The following is an 18,910-nucleotide window of genomic DNA, read 5'->3' as shown; positions in this document are numbered from 1 at the left end:
CTCTTTCAAAGTTCAAATGATGATAAAATATTAAAAATTTATTACCGCTGATATTTACATCAGAAAATACACAAAAAGTTCAAACAAAAAAGATTCCGTTTCCTCATCGAGTGTAAAGTAAAGGGAAGCCACTCTGATATTTCCAAGATCCTTCTCCAGTACCATCAAAGCTTGTCACCACAAATGCATTTCACCATGACATGAATATTGTTATATTGCCATTTGTGCACAAGCTGTGTGCCAGGGATATAATAAAATGTTTCTGAAAAATTCAGTTGTTTTACTTTGTTACTCCAGAAAATATTTTTTTATACCTATCTAGTTTTTAAGGACAAAAGTCAAGTAAAAAATTTGAGAGTTTAACGTTGATTTTTTTAATTTGCCTACCTCACTTTTTGAAATGAGTTGGCAATCCATAAACCAAAAAATAAAAAAAAATGTCGCCTTATGCTTGTCATAAATTTGGATGACCCTCCCAGAAAAAGACAGTTTCTATTATTTCCAAATTTCCTGTACGTAAAACCATAATATTAAAAAAATAATGCTGACATTTTCAAATTCACTGTACATAGTCTCTGGCTAATGCAATCTTCTCGTAAATTCAACGGCGACTCAACTACATGTTACTGCAATTATTTGCATCCAAAATATATCAAACATTCTGCACATTAAACAGTATTAGTATGTATTTTCCCCACTTTATCGACCAACCGATACAAGGTGCCAAATAAAATACAAAACTATTGTGTTACAAAAACTTATTTTGAAGTTTATTTCAACTGACACAATCTTATTGGTTAAGAAAAGTCTGTCAATCATTAAACAAAACAAGTGTTGCTTAACATGGTCAAGACTCCCCAAACCAGTGGTGGCAAACTTGCTTAAGGCAGCAAGTATTTCAGTTATAACATGGTGAAGCATAAAGTGGAAGGATAGACCATACTGACACAGGTCATACATGTTAATCACTTTGGTTATGCAAAATGAATGCAGTGTTAGAAAGTGGCACTAGTCCTGTAGTCCTTGCCAAAGTGCCCAATAGTTAAGGTATCAATAGTATAAGGGTGAGTCAAAATTTGACATTTTTTACAGCTTTTGCTATATGCTATCATTATAAGGACTAGGACTTTAGTTATAAAGTTAGTTTCTACCGCTGGAAAGCTGTGTCTTTGAAACCTGTAAAGGATATTTTGTGTCAGTGTATCGCTGAAGAATATTTGAACAATTATAACAAAGATTTACTCCAAGATATTTTATTGTACTGGCATCACACAAAGCATGATTAGACACAAATTTCCCTTGGACATACGAAAAATTTATCTGGGTTACTATTTATAGCATTGTGCTATTAGAATCAGACTCAAAACGAAGATATTGCAGTTAATGGGTCAAGGGTATTTATCAGAATAGAATGGAGATATAATACCTCCAACATGGAGATTGGTCTGAAGTGAGCTGTGGAAGAGTTGGATTTAGACATGTCTACCCCTGCATTTAGAAACAAACAAAGCTCCAGATAAGCTGCGTATCTGCGTAAAATACGCATCAGAAATGCAGAAATACGCAGTAAAATAAAATCCAGGCGTATCAAATACGCAACGAACATTACAGATACGCTAAAAAACAACAACTTGTGAGTATCATCAAAATATTGTGAAGTAACCCTGCGTTTTCGATTAGCAAATCAGCAACTTATTTTGAAATTATAAACGGGCATTCCGCCAACCTTGCCAAACTCCACGATGACAGTTACATCATGATCATTTGCCATCACACTTTCTTGTGGAAGTATCGTGGTATTTTTGAGCCCTATAAAGCTCTCGAACCCACAAGAAACCAGTTTGCAGGGACTAGATGAATAGTGTAAAAACTAGTGGGTAACTGAAATTTGAATACCCAGATAGAATTACTGATACCCAATGATTTTAAAAATGCATGGGTAAAATACCAAAAACACCAAAAGCTTATCTGGAGCTCTGAACAAATCCTCCTCCTCAGGCACTTTGGGGCATAAAACAGGTCATTTTCATATCTGGCTCATTAAACTGACACAAAAAAATTACTCACAGCACTACAGTACAATTAAACCTTAAAAAGAGAAACTAGCAACAGCTGGTTCTTATAAGCCTGTTTGCTGACAGATGTCAGTGGAACTCCTCTACACAGGATGTAGGGCATGTGCTTAAAATCTCAACATAGCTCATGTATTTGTGCTTGGAGATTTTTGGAGATCACTCCTACACCTGATAGATGATATGAAAGTGGTCGACTTGGGTTTCACGCATCTCGAGCTTGGGCGAGAGATGCTTTATCTTGTTTATGCTGCTTTTAATAATATGGCTGGAGACATCCGAGCTGGGCTTCCGGCTTGTGGGGAATCTAACCTGGCCTTTGGTGTGATAAGCGAACATTTAACCACAAGGCTACCCCACAGACCCAATGACGCTTGGAGACCCAGGGGTAGAATAGGTCTTCAGCAACCCATGCTTGCTGTAAATGGCAACTATGCTGGTCGTAAAAGGCGACTAACAGGATTATGTGGTCAGGCTCGCTGACTTGGTTGATGCATGTCATGGTATCCCAATTGTGTGGATCGATGATGTCAATCACAGGATTGTCTGATCTGGTAGCCTAATGAGGGAGGAAAGACATAAGCCATGAAGGTCTTAGACGATAACCACATTACTGAAACCCTCAGGACAAACTTATAATTCAAAACCCCTCTCAGCAGATCCTGATACGACTAAAGGTCGTAACTCTGGCCAAAACATCTGGCACTAGATGACTGAGCTACCATGCCAAACATAAGGAAAGATTTGAAATACCAACATAAGTAACCATGGTAACAGAATGAATTAATGCACTGATGGAGACATGGGATGATCCGTTCTTACATCAATAATGATAAAATTCATCCATGAAACTGATACAACTTTTGGCAGCCGTTAATATTTCAGTGAAATGAAATTATGCTGCTACCCAAATTCACATCAGGCTGGCATGGTGACCAAACTCCTTCATTCTACTGTAGACAGTTCCATAACCATGACAACAGGATATAAATACACACTAGTCTCTGTGTATCCGGATGAAAAAGAAGTATAAACTCCAAAACTTTCTTGCAAGAAAATAAAAAAGCATTTTGTCAAAACCCATCTTTCAAATCATATCACAAACTGCAGACTTATACATGTGAGAGAGTGCGTTTGGTTTTATACAAATATTTCTTCAGATCTTAATGGCAACAGACTTTTAAGGCAATGAAAATGACTTTGCAATAAGAGCAGCTAGTGCTGTCTCCTCATGCCCCCCAGCCAGTCGAAGTTCTTCTAACACAGCATGACGAGAGAAGCCCCGTGACATTAGGCGTTGGACAACCTCCTCTGGGAATGATGGCTGTGACTGAGCGGGCGCAGCACTGGAGCTACCAGCCTTGCTGTCCTTCATGCCACTAGTTGATGGTGTGGGTCTGCTGCCTGATGCTGAAAGAAAAGCAATGACAGTTATAGAAATGTATTTTTTTAGAGTAAAAATACCATTTATACTTATCCTGACTCATACTTATTGCTTATCTCTCTCTCTCTTCCGAATAGGTAGTGGAAACGTCCTGTGCTGTTCTCTCTTTTTCGCGCCATCTTGGCAGCTGGAAATTTTTTCTGTGCATCGTAATTTAAGCTTTCCTTAAAATTCACCCTTTTTAACAAAATTTCATACACACCCGCCACACTTAATATTCAGTAAAAGATCTAGGAGTGAGTGAGTGTGTTTGGTTTAATTCTGCTTTGATCGGTATTCCTGTTATCATGGTGTGTCAGCTTAATGTGGAAGGAGAACCTGAATTAATGTAGGTTGCAGACATTTACCATATTGTTGAAACCGTGATGAGCTGTGGGCATAATTTTTATAGTGTGTCTTTTGTGGTTCCGTTGCATCCCTGCACCGTAAACGTGTTTCCCCTCATGAGGAGTCGCAGACAAATAAGGGGAGAGAACTCACCTGCTTCAGCGGCTGACTTGGCCAGTGCCTGAGCTAACTGTTCATCTTCCTTCTCTCCGCTGGGCTGATTAGTGAGGTTGAGACGGGCGTGTTCGGGTAGGTCCCCCTCAGCCAGGAACTGTGTTTCGGTGCCTGTAGTGCCAATGATCAATCTGTTCTTCTTTAAGTCTATACAGCACTGAAAGATACACAATCATGACGCAATGTAATACTCATTTCATGACCAGGTTTCCAAAGTTGGTGAGACAGTAAGTACGTAAACACATTCACTAGAACACAACAAGAGGCCCATAGGGCCTGTATTGCTCACCTGGATATTTAAAAAGATACACAATAATGACGCAATGTAATACTCATTTCATGACCAGGTTTCCAAAGTTGGTGAGAGAGTAAGTAAGTAAAGTAAGTAAAAAGAATCACTAGAACACAACAAGAGGCCCATAGGGCCTGTATCGCTCACCTGGATATTTACGTAATCATGACAAAATATACATTTGCATTGTACATGTATATAATACTGCAAATATTTCGTAATTTTGACTCTGTCAGCATTTAAAATGGGTGGATGGCAAATCTGACAGCAAGAATATGTATTTCTCTAGCATAAAGATCTGAACCGTTTCCATGTTATGATCCAGGATAAATCATATCAAACGTATTACTCTCTTCATAACAAACAAATGTATACAATGTATCTGTTTGTCATAGGGTGGGGATAATATTGGTTTGCATGTTCTAGGTTCTAACTCCTTTGGGAGTGCCGGACAGATGAACAGAAGGGCCAGTCCTTGTAGCATATGTGCATTCTTCTCATTATACTCTCGATTGTACATATGGTTATAGATCTGTGAAGATCCGGAGTAGAATAGGTCTTCAGCAACTAGGGGTGTCACGATAAATCGAAATATCGATATACTGCTTTTGGTAAGCACTCAAAGTCAATAAATCGATAGTTAAATCAGTTTCCGATCAATAGTATCGTTTTCGGTTTGGAATATCGATAGTTTCGATTGTATTTACCATATCAATAAATTTGTTTTTCTCTACATCATGAGTGGTAGTAATTTACACATGGTAACGTGGAAGTTTCTTTTTCTTAAATTATTAGGGTAAAGAAAAACAACAAATCCGCGATATCTCAAATTTTACTTTTTATTTGTTGTTATGGTTATCACATTCAAACTTCAGTTCCAAGGTTTAGTTCAACTCTAAAATCCATCTAAAATGATACATTGAAAACTAGGGGTGACTATTGAGGCATTTTTGACTATTGCGATACTATTGCGATAGTTAAAACAACTATTGCGATATTATTGCGATAGTGGCCCTACTATTGCGATAGTTTTCACTTGCAATTATAGCAGGCTTTAGCAGCATATATTTCAGCATTTTGACCAACACCATCAAAATAATTATAACTTTCTGATACTATTTGTAAAGAAAACAAGAAATGAGAAGAAAACAAGTTCAAATTGACTTCTCAAAAACATTTTAATACAAAATTTCACTTCATGTAACTTGTAAAGTCTTAGGTTACTGCAGTGTTTTAGCACCAATGTGAATGAATGTGATTGAATGACTAGTATTTGACTATACAAACTGTCAAACTAATTGTCACATTGGCATTCACTGAATGACTAAATGCGATTCAACATATCAATTAGGAAACAAAGTTGACAAAAACTGACATGTGGCGTCCGCCATCTTGTCAATGTTGCCTAGGGACGAGTAGCTAAAGGACGTAATTCTAAATCAAGCAAACAAAGTAGTGCAATCCAAACGAAAGCACGACAGAGCTTAGATGATCATAGGAGTTGTTTCTATGTTTTTTAAGAAAGTAAATGTACCAAACAAATTAACTATCGAAACTATCGATAGTTAGACAAACTATCGCCAATAGTATCGATTGTTTCAAGTTGCAATCGATAGTGTACTATCATGATCTATCGCAATCAATCGATAGTTCGATGTATCGTTACACCACTATTGAAAACTATCGATATTTATCGCAATAGTTGCTTGCAATATCAATAGTTATCAGAATAGTTTCTTTCAATATCAATAGTTATCGCAATAGTGATTGCCACACCAATAGTCACCCCTATCAGCAACCCATGCTTGCCGTAAAAGGTGACTATGCTTGTCGTAAGAGGCGACTAACAGGATCGGGTGGTCAGACTCCCTGACTTGGTTGATGCATGTCATCGATCCAAGTTGCATGGATCGATGCTCATGATCTCAATCACTGGATTGTCTGGTCCAGACTCGATTATTTACAGACCGCCGTCATATAGCTGGAATATTGCTGAGTGCGGCGTTAAACAACAAACCAACCAACCAACCAACCAACCAACCAACCAACCAACATATGGTTATACGGTGGGGATCTTAACTGTGTCCAAGTCATAAACTCTTTTTAGCCCCACCCCTTAGTCCCCAGAGGTGGGGGTAGGGTTCAGCCCCTCCATTTCTCCAGTTGGAATTCCCACCATTGGAGAATGCTTCCAACCAAATATGGTAGATAATTATCTTGTAGTTCCAGAGAGGAAGCGGTTTAAAGCATAACGCCAAATTACCCCTATTTGGCCCCGCCCCTCAGCATTTGTACAATTGAATTCCCACCACCTAGGGTCAACCCTGAAATGTCAACCCTACAAAGGAACTACACTGAAGACCGCCTATGGCTCAGATGACATAATGTAAGTAATGTTTGACATCATAAACAATGGATGACGTCATATCAATTACTTCTCAACATGAGTGAGTGAGTGAGTTTGATTTTACGCCGCTTTTAGCAATATTCCAGCAATATCACGGCGGGGGACACCAGAAATGGGCTTCACACATTGTACCCATGTTGGGAATCGAACCCAGGTCTTCAGCGTGACGAGCGAACGCTTTAACCACCAGACTACCTGACCTCCCCACTCCTCTACATGAAGCACTGTGACAGTATGTCTTCAACTGACCAATCAGCATTGAGAATCACTATTAGTACATGTGCAAGTATTGGAAAGTTATAACGCACGACCACTTTACCCTTATTAGTAATACTGTATTCGAAGTAATAAGCGCCCCGCTCTAATAAGCGCCCATGGTGAGATTTGCTAATATTTTGGCTAGTGAACAATCCCAATTAGCACCCCTTCCGACCCCTATTCGCATATAATGCGCACTCATGTGTTATATGCACCCTTTATTATTTGCAATTAAATTCTGGAAAAATATATCTGTCGTACATAAACATTTCAGGCTGTCAGCATAAACCACGAAATTTATCTTTCAACTTGACTGTTTTTTTCACCAAAATAATATTCTAATAAGAGCCCCCTATTTCTAGTTTTGAGAGCACCCTGGGCGCTTATTACGTCGAATACGGTATTCAGAATTCTTACAGCAGGGTCCAGCATGAATGGCAATCACACTGCAGCTACGTAGTGAACTAAATGAGTCAATGACACTCCAGCCACATGGCTGGCTACCCCTTACTGGCCTTAGTCTAAGATAAAAGCGTTGCAATCGCTGGTCGACTCACTTGATGGCGTTTGAGCATGTCAAGGCCCAGCAGCATATCCATAGGCTGGTCCTCCAATATGGAAAACGATGACTGATGGTAGTCTGGTCCGATCTGTATCTGACCTGAAATAGAGGTGTATCTATTATATTCCTCCACAAGAATTGGTTCTGGTCTAGTGCAAAACTTATCTATACACTAACAATACCTTATTTTCTGACTTTTTGGCTAGTGTTGGTCCAGGCCCCTTCATCCAACACACATGAACTTATTCTAGTCATAACTCTAAATAAAAATCCCAAAAACATAACATAGACACACGACGACGATGCCAGGTGTTTGTTTGTTTGTTGTTTAACGCCGCATTCAGCAATATTCCAGCTATATGACGGCGGTCTGTAATAATCAAGCCTGGACCAGACAATCCAGTGATTGACATCATGAGCATCGATTTACGCCATTGGGATACGATGACATGCATCAACCAAGTCAGCGAGTCTGACCACCCGATCCCATCCCTCTTAAGATAAGCATATTCGCCTTTTATGGCAAGAATGGGTTGCTGAAGACCTTTTCTACCCCGCATCAGGAGAGCTCCAATTTCATTATACTCAGCAGATGCATGTCATCGTATCCCAAATGCCTGGATTGATTCTCATGATATGAATCACTGGATTGTCTGGTCCAAACTTGATTATTTACAGACCGCTGTCATATAGCTAGAATATTGCTGAGTGCGGCATTCAATAACAAACAAATAAATGATTATACTCAGATATTCTACTCCAATATGATACCTGTCGGCCTCCAGATCTGAGAACACCAGATGAACCATGAGTAAAGTTTGACCACCCAATCAAAACGAAGGCTACGTTGCTTCTTGAGCCAATCAGATGTCAGCAAACATGACCTCTCATGGAGGTGTGTCCTCAGCTCTTCACACAGAGAGATCTGATTTTAATGAGATAGACTTATGCTCCAACACTGTCTCACATGTTTCATAATGGCTTATCTTAGAAAAACATAATCTTAACCATGTTAACTGGTTTTTAGCACAAGCATATCAATCAATCTCATTAAAATCAGATCTTAGTTCTCGCTACCGCTAAACAAAGATCTGAGGACATCCCATTACGGGTCACGTCAGAACGACCTTTCATCTAACCAATCAGACCGTCACTTACCAGATCCTGAAAGAGACAGTCGGAATGTGTTTTCTAATCATGCAACCACGAAATATTTAACACGGGGTATTCCAAACGACAGTTACGGGTTTTATGATTATATCCATACAATCTAGGCCATCTATAAGCCATTCCAGAATGTTGTTTTGGTCAGTTTTAACTTTTGCAATCGAGAATACGTTAAAATATGTTTCAAAGCGTAGTTGCCAGTTTGAAACTAGTGCCAAAAAGCTCGAGAAAGGTGCCTTCTGATTGGCTAATGTCGATTGATTGTCAGTCATTTCATTGGTAGGTCAATATTCGCGAAAAGTCGTTCTGACGTGACCCGTAAAGGTATCTTTGGTTAGCGGTAGCGAAAACTAAAATCAGAATTTAATGAGATTGGCATATCAATATGCTGATAATACATAATCTTAAATGAAGATTACTAAAATATGAAACAGACTCTGAACACTCCACTGATGAGGTATACGATCTGTGCCCAACACTTTATTTACTAACCAAAAGCCTATTACATGATTAAACCAAAAGCTTAATTTGACTCAGGTCTTTGGAGAGTGATTGAAAACTGCAGAAAGCCAACACCCACGACTCACATAAATGAACTCGTCCAATGATTCTCTGTGTCCCAACGCCCTTGGCGATGCCTGCCCACCTCTTGTCCACCAGTCTCATGATGTTACACCTTTCCGCACAGGCCTGGCTCATGATGGTCATCTGGGCACCTGGCGTCAACAGATAGATAGATATTCTTTATTTCCTCCAGATATTGAAGATACATATCATATATGATATTATGTATAATTACAGAGCTGTACAGTAGTACAATTTAACAATATTATTAGAAATGATAACTACAAAATGCATGACAATCAAGCATTCTTATAACTGTTTTGTAACAGATACAGCCATTTCCTACAATGTCTTGACACAATAACCATAAGGTCACCCCATAGACTTTGAGATAAAGAGCTAACACACTCAGGCATACCGCCTAGTAGTACAGACAGGATTATATCATCATCCTCACTACATAGTCTAGCAAATGTAGAGACATCTATCACATCACAAATGATTTCAAATAGTTGATGGCTCATGATGGTCATCTGGGCACCTGGCGTCAACATGAAATGTCAATTTACTCTGCCGGACATACGGGCAGTATCGACACGATGGGGTTGTGATATGGTACATATCCCTATACTGTGGGTGTGATACAATTGTATCCTGATACATTACTTTTGAATCACAAGCTGATATTCTTTCTTTTTGCAGGTGAATCACAACCCTGAATCATTTGGTTCTAAAATTCAGAGACTGAAGATGTGATATCGTTGGGCAGAAACACATAGGTTAGAGGACACTGTAAATGTTAAGCTATTGATAGCCAAATGGGAAAAGCTAGATAAGCTGGTTGTTGAACAGTTTCTGTTAATTTTAACATTTTTCTACGCCAACATAACTTAATGTAATGTATTGTACGTATCGCGATACGGGGGTTGTAAATCGATGCTTTGTATTATTGGCCTTGTTTTGTTAAACACTTTTCCTGTTATATCATGGCGTGGCAGCTTACTAACACGATACTTGACCCACGATCGCGATACTTGACTCAAGATACACGATACAAGTGTGCCTATTTATTGATACGCCATGATATGGAACGCAAATCTTAAGTACAAAGTTCCCTTGCTACTGCACCCTTCAATAAAGCCCTAAATCGGTTATAACACGTGGTAATGCATGTTTTACACTGACACAATGTTTTTCCCCATCTCAATAAAACATTATCAGCTGGTAACACAGGAAATACCAGTCGACATCAAAGTACAGCCTTGCTTGCACGGGTATGGTGATGACAAACCTAGGAACATAACTGGGGCAATCTTGATTCGAACCCATGATCATTGGTTTCTGGAATGCCCAAGGGATGTTACTCTGCACATTACAGTAACCATGGTGATAATTGATTGGGTACCAGGCGACAACATGTCACATCATTCACCTGACTTCCAAGAATTTTACTGCTGTCTCCCCCACCCCAACTTGCAAATTAAATTATTATGTCCATTCTCATTTCTTATGTGGTAAAATTCAAGGAGAGGGGGGCACGTGTGGCCCAGTCGTGTAAGGTGCTGCGATTCGCTGTGCAGAGTTGCGTCCCCTGGACACGCCAGAAACCTAGGATTGTGGGTTCGAATCCTGGTTATGTTTCTTGGTTTGTCAGCATCATACCCACGCTCGTGGGTGTCACCGAAGCGGTAAACAACTGAGACCTGCATCACTTCGGGCTTTCCTCCAACATTAAGCTGACATGCTGCGATATAACTGGAATACTGTTAAACCCAGCTCACTCACTAGGAGAGCTTAATACACACAATAAAATATTTAGACATGCACATTGACTTCAAGAGAAATCACAAATGAAAACCCAGTGACACTGACCCTGTAGACAATGGCACAAGAGGTCTTGTGTAGCCACTATAAACTAACCTTTTGTACATACAGCAATTGGCATGGAGTTATTACGACTGCCGAACACTTGATGCACTGTGACAGTTTGCACCACACTACAAGTACCTTATCAACAGATCACGTATCAATACCAACGATACAAGTATACACAAGAGTGACGTAATGCGGTATGAACATACATTACAAAATGCTATTTCCCCACTTGTATTCACAAGGTCTTAACATGCTTAAGCCAATGACTGATCCAGATCTGCTAAATAAGTTTCATAATGAAAATATTTCTCAACACGTCAATTATAGAGCTTTCATGTATCGTATCACAACCTTACTCTCAAGACGTGTCAATCACAACAGTGTGTACAGGGTTAGAAACTAACAGCTTTTGTCCACTAGTCCTTATAATGATAACATATAGCAAAACCCTTGAAATGGGCCAATTTCTACTAGTCCTTAGGATACCTTTACTATTAGGCAGTTTGGTAAGGACTACAGGACTAATGCCAATTTCTAACGTTGCAGTGTATTGTAAGAGCCCTAGTTACTACCTGAGTCTACAAATGCCTTGACAGCGTGTCCGTTCACCGTGCAGTCCACATATAACATGACCACCTGTCCGAAGCTCTCAGGGGCAAACTCCATGGCAGTTTCCATGTTGGATTCAACATTCTTTAATCTGAAAAATACAAAAAGCATTCTAATGAGTGAGTGAGTGAGTGAGTTGGGCTTAATGCCGATTTTAACATTATTCCAGTTATATCACGGCGTGTCAGCTTAATGTGGGAGGAAACCCTGAAGTGATGCAGGTCTCAGACGTTTACCACTTCGGTGAAACCCACGAGCTCGGGTATGTTGCTGACAAACCAAGAAACATAATCGGGGCGAACCGGGATTTGAACCCACAATCATAGGTTTCTGGCGTGCCAAGGGATGCAACTCTACACAGCGAATCGCGACGCCTTAGACGACTGGGCCACCCGTGCCCCCAACAAGCATTCTAACATACATCATTTTACTTGACAGTCATGTTTGTTTAACGCCACACGCAGCAATATTTCAGCTATATGACGGCGGTCTGTAAATAATCGAGTCTGGACCAGACAATAAAGTGATTGACATCATGAGCATCAATCCATGCAATTGGGATCAATGACATGCATCAACCAAGTCAGCAAGCCTGACCGCCCGATCCCGTTGGTCGCCTCTAACCATAAGCATAGTCGCCTTTTACGGCATGCATGGGTTGCTGAAGATTTATTCTACCCCGGATTTTCGCGGGTCCAAAGTAGTTATGTAGGTAATGCCTCGCTTATCACCTGCTGTCACTAAACGGAACACTTTGAAAGGTTGAGAGATCCTAATGACAGCATATGTGTTTCCTCCTACTTAGGGACCGACAAACTGATATTCATTGGTGGGGTGGTGGGGTGGTGGGGATGGTGTTGTGTGGTGTTTTTGCAGCAAAACTACTGCAATGCAAAACCAGATATTTTTTTATTAAACTCATGAGCCTGGGAAAAAAACACCTTGGTCACAAAGACATTTTTGTGGCAGACAAAAATCATTTCCAATTCTCTGAAGCATAAATTTTTCTCTCACTTTGTTTTCTCCACAAAATAACTGTGACTGACCATGTTGACTGTGACATCATAATATTTACTTAAGTATGGAGAAAATAGGATCTGGATAAATCTCAAAATAGGAGCTCCCAATGTGTATTGCAACACAGATACCTGTATCATAATATACTGAGGCTGGTCAATAAGTGACATGAGGCTGGTCAATACGTAACATGAGGCTGGTCAATACGTAACATGAGGCTGGTCAATAAGCATGATAAGTGACATGAGGCTGGTCAATACTTGACATGAGACTGGTCAATACTTGAAATGAGGCTGGTCAATAAGCATGATAAGTGACATGAGGCTGGTCAATAAGTGACATGAAGCTGGTCGATAAGTGACATGAGGCTGGTCAATACGTGACATGAGGCTGGTCAATAAGCATGATAAGTGACATGAGGCTGGTCAATAAGTGACATGAAGCTGGTCGATAAGTGACATGAGGCAGGTCAATACGTGACATGAGGCTGGTCAATAAGCATGATAAGTGACATGAGGCCGGTCAATAACTGACATGAGGCTGGTCGATAAGTGACAAGAGGCTGGTCAATAACTGACCTTATTTCTTCTGCAATCTGTCTCTGTGCATCTGCATCAAAGGGGTCGGCAGTGGCAAGGCGTATGCGTTCCTTCTCCTTCTCTTGGCGTTCCTGTTGTTGCTTTACAAATACTTCACGAAATTTCTCTATAATAAAAATGAATCATCTTACGTCATTTAGAATAGGATAATGGATATTTCATATAGATGTATACACCAAAATACATGATACAATCTGTCCTCAAAGTTGACATTTGCGATGTGTCTGCCTGAGTTGCCATGTTTAAAGACAGATCAGAATTCTGGGAGCGGTGTTAAGCAACACCATAGCTGGGTTATTCCTACAGAGCTTCAACTCCATAGGCCTTGTAGTGGAGATGTTGAAAATGTAAAATTTACTACAGACTAAGTACCACAAAATAAGCAGATAAGATCACTTAGCTCTTAGTGAGGGAAACAGTTCATCAACATGATCAATCTTCCCAATGCCTTTATAAAAGACTATCAACAAACCACCAAAACTAAAACTTCAACAACATCAGGATACTGACATGTAATCAGCAAAGTCACAGCTTCTGACTTCCCTATTCCAATTTTGTCAATTCTTTTGTATTTTATTGGTTTGTTGTTGAGCGTCACATTCAGCAATATTCCAGTGATCTGACAACATCCTGGAAGTAATCAAATCTGGACTGATATTATGAGCAAAGCTTCATGTTGTTGGGCTGTGGTGACATGCTATCAACCATGTCACCACCTGATCCACAAAGTCACCCTGTATAGGATACCGTAGAACAATTTCTAGCCTGAAATCAACCACATGGGGGTACTAGTGACCTACCCTTACACAACCTTGATTTGTCACAGGATGCCAACAGGAAGCACAAACACCATATACCGTATTCAACTTAATAAGTGCCCAGGGCGCTCTCAAAATTAAAAATAGGGGGCTCTTATTAGAATATTATTTTGGTGGAAAAAAACAGAGTTGAAAGCCTAAAATGTTTATGTACGACAGATATATTTTTCCAGAATTTAATTGCCTTTACTTATGGGTGCATATAACACGAGTGTGTATTATACGCGAATAAATAAGTCTTGTGTACATTGATCAATCGGAAGGAGTGCTAATTGGGATTGTTCACTAGCCAATATATCAGCAAATGTCACTGTGGGCGCTTATTAGAGCGGGGCGCGTATTACGTTGAATACGGTACCTCCTGTATTGATATCCTAAGCATCTCATAGGGTGTGCCCTCTAGTCTGGCCAAAACAAATGTGTGCCAATAACTCAAACTTTGATTCAAGTAATTCAACATACCTGGTTTTCCACTTGCAAGAGCATCAGCAAGTGGAGGATTCCGCTCTTTGAGCAGCGCCACCTGGTGAGGATTTGAAAGCAGCATCTGGCGGATAAAGTCGGGGTCCTCCATCATGGCAGCTGTTGGCTGTTGCTGTTGTTGTTGCTGGGCGGGTCTTGGTGCTGCAGCCGGTCCGGCACCAGGGATGTGAATACTGCCAAAGTCAATCTGTGGCAGAGCTGGGAGGACAAAGGTGAGGGAGATGGGATAATAACAGTGTCACTTTGAAGAGCATTCAGGCACATATCTCGGATTTCAAAATTACCATAAGTAGGATCAAGACAAGTAAAATTCAGGCAGGACTAGTGGCATTTCCTTATGGACTGCCAATTTGCCATTTGTTTTTGTGGACTAGCGAAAATACAAAATAAACTCTAGCAGGATCCCCATGATCACTCGGGGTACATGGCGTATTATGTGTCCTGCGGAGGCGAGTACTCTAAAACCTAACAAGGGAAGCATACAACCACATGTTCCCCGAGTAATCCTGCTACAACGAATTTATCTTACCGACATGTTTTATAATGACATTGTAAAATAATTCAAATTGATAGAAAACAGCTGCTCGATTGGGCTGGGGCTAGCTTGCGCTATGTCACGTGACATCCATTGGCTCGGGAAAAGCGTGTGGCTTTTTGCTTTGAGCAGGGTATAAGAGATCTGTTCCCCCTCTGAGAAATATATTCCCCTCGTAGGTGGGTTGCACAGTATTTTATCAAGATCACGTGGACCAATCAAATCTCAACATTCTGACATGTAGATTGATAAAATAATATCTAACCCTGAACATACTGTTGTGTCACCTAAGGCCCCCTGAAAAAATGTGTGACCTATTTCACACTGCAACAAATACTTTAGTTATTGAAGCAAAGTTGATGGCCATGGATACTTATGCGATGTTCTAGGTTTTGCCTGCGAAAGTGAATGTGCAATAATTTCATTAACCGAGTACAATACATTTGAAACGGCACATTTCATTGTTTTGAAAAATTACAATTCCCAATCAGACATTTTGTACACAACTCTCGAGACCAACATCATTGTAGAGTTGACAGCCAGGTCGGGTACATGGGTAGTAAATTTGGAAATGTCCCAGTCGCAGTTCTCATCATATATGTCACTGCTTGTAATAGTTTCATAACCCTAATGTAGGGCTGGGACGAGTCCAAATTTAATACCTGGGTACCCACCCCCCTATTACCGACCCTACCCGGATACCCACTATAGGTCTCATAAGGTAGGTACAAACTGTCCGATTGAGAAAAGTTTGACAGTAGTCCTGGTAAAATGTGTTTAGATACACGTATAAAACGATCTGGTGTATACACTGAAGTTTACTGCAGTTTTATTTTTATTCAAACATACAAAAGTCAGAAGGAATGGGCGAAGTTGTCAGAAAGAACTGCGAACATTAGTGACTTATAGTGTAACCTTAGAGTTCTAGATAATTTTTTGTCTTTAACGATATATCACGTGACTAACCACGGGTCCGGGTAGTCCTATGGGTACCCGAGTACTACTCATTACCAAACCCTTCCCGAGTACCCGAGTTACCCTTCCAAGCCCTACCTTAATGTTACAAATTGAAGACCCTAGGTTCCGTAGATTCAAACAGCTGTATGGTCGCATGAATTACAACACTGGTATTTCTGTTATATCATGGGGTGCAGGCTAAAACGGCACCTCAGCAAAACGTCACCGATTTCTCTGGCGAAAACGGCACCGCATTTCGCGAAAACGGCTACTATGAGTCGGGCGAAAACGGCACCTCTATTTTTAATAACGATAACAACGATTTTTGTAGTAATATATAGGGTTTATTTACATGGTATTTTATTAGTGATGTATTTACATTTCCTCTTTTCAGAGATATAAGTAAATATAGTATTTGATTGGTGATTTACACTGTATTTCCTCTTTTCGGTAAATATGTTCATATATACATGTCCATCTTCATCATCATCATCATCATCATCATCATCCTCTTCACAAAATTGGTCCATAAACAACAGAACATTGTGAAAGTACTTGGGTCAGGGAGAGATCCCCATCCTTGTATCTTCGCCATACGTCGAAGATCTCCTCTTGACGAGATGTTGAAGATTTGCGAACATACGCTCTGAGTCGTCCCTCCTGAATCAGTAGCGACTGTAGAGGCAACAGACTGGCCTCTCGGAACAGCTCTGGGATCAATCTGTAGATCCCCAGGGACTGCTCACCCACCTTGTTGTTGATGCGTCAGAGTCGGTGAGTAAATTGGAGTAGGGGGCTAATTTCTTATTTGTTTTATTTCACAATTATTTGTGTTTGTAAGAGATGATGTGAGTTTAATTTCTATTATTTTTCTTCAAAGCATGTTATGTTTTCACAATAAGTTGAGTTGCGTATAAGCTAAGTTGGATTATAGTTGGAGTAGAGGCTAATTTCTAATGAAACTTGTTTTAACGTCTCACAATTATTGGCGTTTGCAAGTTACAATGTAAGAATAATATCATTTATTTGACCAAGGTAAAAAAAAAAAAAAAAGGTGCCGTTTTCGCTTGAGTCGAGGTGCCGTTTTCGCCCGAGTCGAGGTGCCGTTTTCGCCCGGTGACGTTTTGCTGAGGTGCCGTTTTCGCTATAACCCATATCATGCCATGTATGCTTGATGTGGGAGGAAAGCCAAAAATGATGCTGGTCTTAGACGTTTATCACACCCAGCATAGGTATGGTGCTGATAAGCCAAGAAACATAAGGCAAATCTGGTTTTCAAATCCATGATCATTGGATTCTGGGGTGTAAACTCTATTAACATATTTATTTTTTTGTATCATATGCAGATAACTATGTCGGAAATAGACTTGTTTCAGAATGTGCTGGAAGGCCACATCACTATGGAAATACCCGTATCTATAAATAATCATGACTCAAGTTAGCAAATTAATAATATGAATTGCTTCATTGTGCAGAAGACTATGTTAACTGATATCATAAATATTACTCTCCTCACCAAACTATCGTCTGCTACTGTTGCCATTTGGAAACTTTTGATCGACTTGACAAATGGTTATGGGTCTTGGAAATGATTCAATGAAAAACAGTGAGTACCTCCAGCCCCTGCCGACGACTGACCAGACGCGGCCTGACCGCCAGCTCTCTGTCCGCTGCGCATCTGCTGTAACAACAGGACATCTCCATTCTTAATTCCGTATTGTTTTAACGTTTGTTTTTCATCTTGAAGCGGACGTCCATTCCAAAGAACAGCAATTTCGTTCGATGATATGCCGGTCTCGAATTCACACAAAGCTTTGAAGTTTTCGAGTTCCAAATCCTCACTGACATCGAGAGTGAAAATGTCGTCAGATAATGTGGTTATTGTCAGTTGCATTGTTTGTGAAGAACCAGAAATACACTGAAATCCCCACCAACGTTAACGACACCGTGCCTGTGATCACAATGCACTTCCGGTGTTTACTTTCTGTTTCGCGCATGTCCACCTCAGCCTGAGCATGCCGGGTAACTAAAAAGGCCCTGATTGGGTTTTACCAGATGTTTATTTTAGGGTTGTAGATTGTGTTTGCAGATGGGACAAACGGCTATCTGTTCATGGGCGGATACAGCTTTTTTTTAAAGGGGGGGGGGGGGGGGGGGGGGGGGTGCGCCACCGCCTCCCCTCTGTATCCGCCCATGCTGTTCCATCAAAAAACCTAACCATATGTATGATACTTAACAGGATCAAAATCATATGTCTAAAATGATATAGAACTGAAAAAGGCCCCTGGCACAGTAGATCAGATGTAACAATTTGCTATGTTTCATTTTGTGGTGAAGCGCTCAATTGTTGTTTTCTATTTTCCATTTTTCAGATTCTTGCAGTTTAAAAACAAATACATCGGTCAAAGCATAGTGAAAATATTTGTGTCGTGGGTGTTGTTATTTCATTGTAATATACGAGGTAGCATTGTGAGATTTTAGGTGCGCCTCAGATTGTAACTATCCGAGGTATTTTAGGGTTAATTTTGTGGCTGCAAAGTACTTCAGCATGTGTGTCGTTGCTGTTTGTCTTGAAGACGGGATACTTATCTGGGACACACATTTCATTAAATTACGGATTTTTTCAGATGTTTGGGTCCACCTTTCAGACACTGTTACAAACTATTTGTGATTTAAAGAAGTCAAGTTGGTCCCTTATGTTGTGGCGAGCCACGTGTCATCTCATCCAGTTTCCTGTAAGATTTAAGAAC

The 18,910-nt window shown here is 40.2% G+C and overlaps 1 protein-coding gene across 1 annotated transcript; it reads right to left on the bottom strand.

Moving 5' to 3' along the window:
- Positions 1-1,858: 1,858 nt before the first annotated feature.
- Positions 1,859-18,161, bottom strand: LOC124149589 (protein DDI1 homolog 2-like). Its single transcript, XM_046521273.2, has 8 exons — positions 17,775-18,161; positions 14,648-14,866; positions 13,347-13,473; positions 11,715-11,842; positions 9,291-9,419; positions 7,532-7,635; positions 3,997-4,174; positions 1,859-3,482 (listed from the first exon to the last, which is right to left on the bottom strand). The coding sequence occupies exons 1-8, from the start codon at positions 18,052-18,054 to the stop codon at positions 3,253-3,255; spliced, it is 1,395 nt and encodes a 464-aa protein (XP_046377229.1). The 5' UTR covers positions 18,055-18,161; the 3' UTR covers positions 1,859-3,252.
- Positions 18,162-18,910: the final 749 nt, after the last annotated feature.

The sequence above is a fragment of the Haliotis rufescens genome, unplaced genomic scaffold (genome assembly GCF_023055435.1).
Source record: "Haliotis rufescens isolate VD_foot unplaced genomic scaffold, xgHalRufe1.0.p SCAF_58, whole genome shotgun sequence".
NCBI classification, from domain to species: Eukaryota; Metazoa; Mollusca; class Gastropoda; order Lepetellida; family Haliotidae; genus Haliotis; species Haliotis rufescens.
This window is presented reverse-complemented; position numbering and strand designations above follow the sequence as displayed.

Excerpts from the sequence above, each read along its gene's own strand:
- LOC124149589 (XM_046521273.2), bottom strand. The coding sequence starts at position 18,054 with ATGCAACTGACAATAACCACATTATCTGACGACATTTTCACTCTCGAT. Across the intron at positions 11,843-13,346 it reads CAGATTGCAGAAGAAATAAG|ATTAAAGAATGTTGAATCCA; the intron begins GTCAGTTATTGA and ends TGTATTTTTCAG. Across the intron at positions 9,420-11,714 it reads CAAGGCATTTGTAGACTCAG|GTGCCCAGATGACCATCATG; the intron begins GTAGTAACTAGG and ends TGTTGACGCCAG.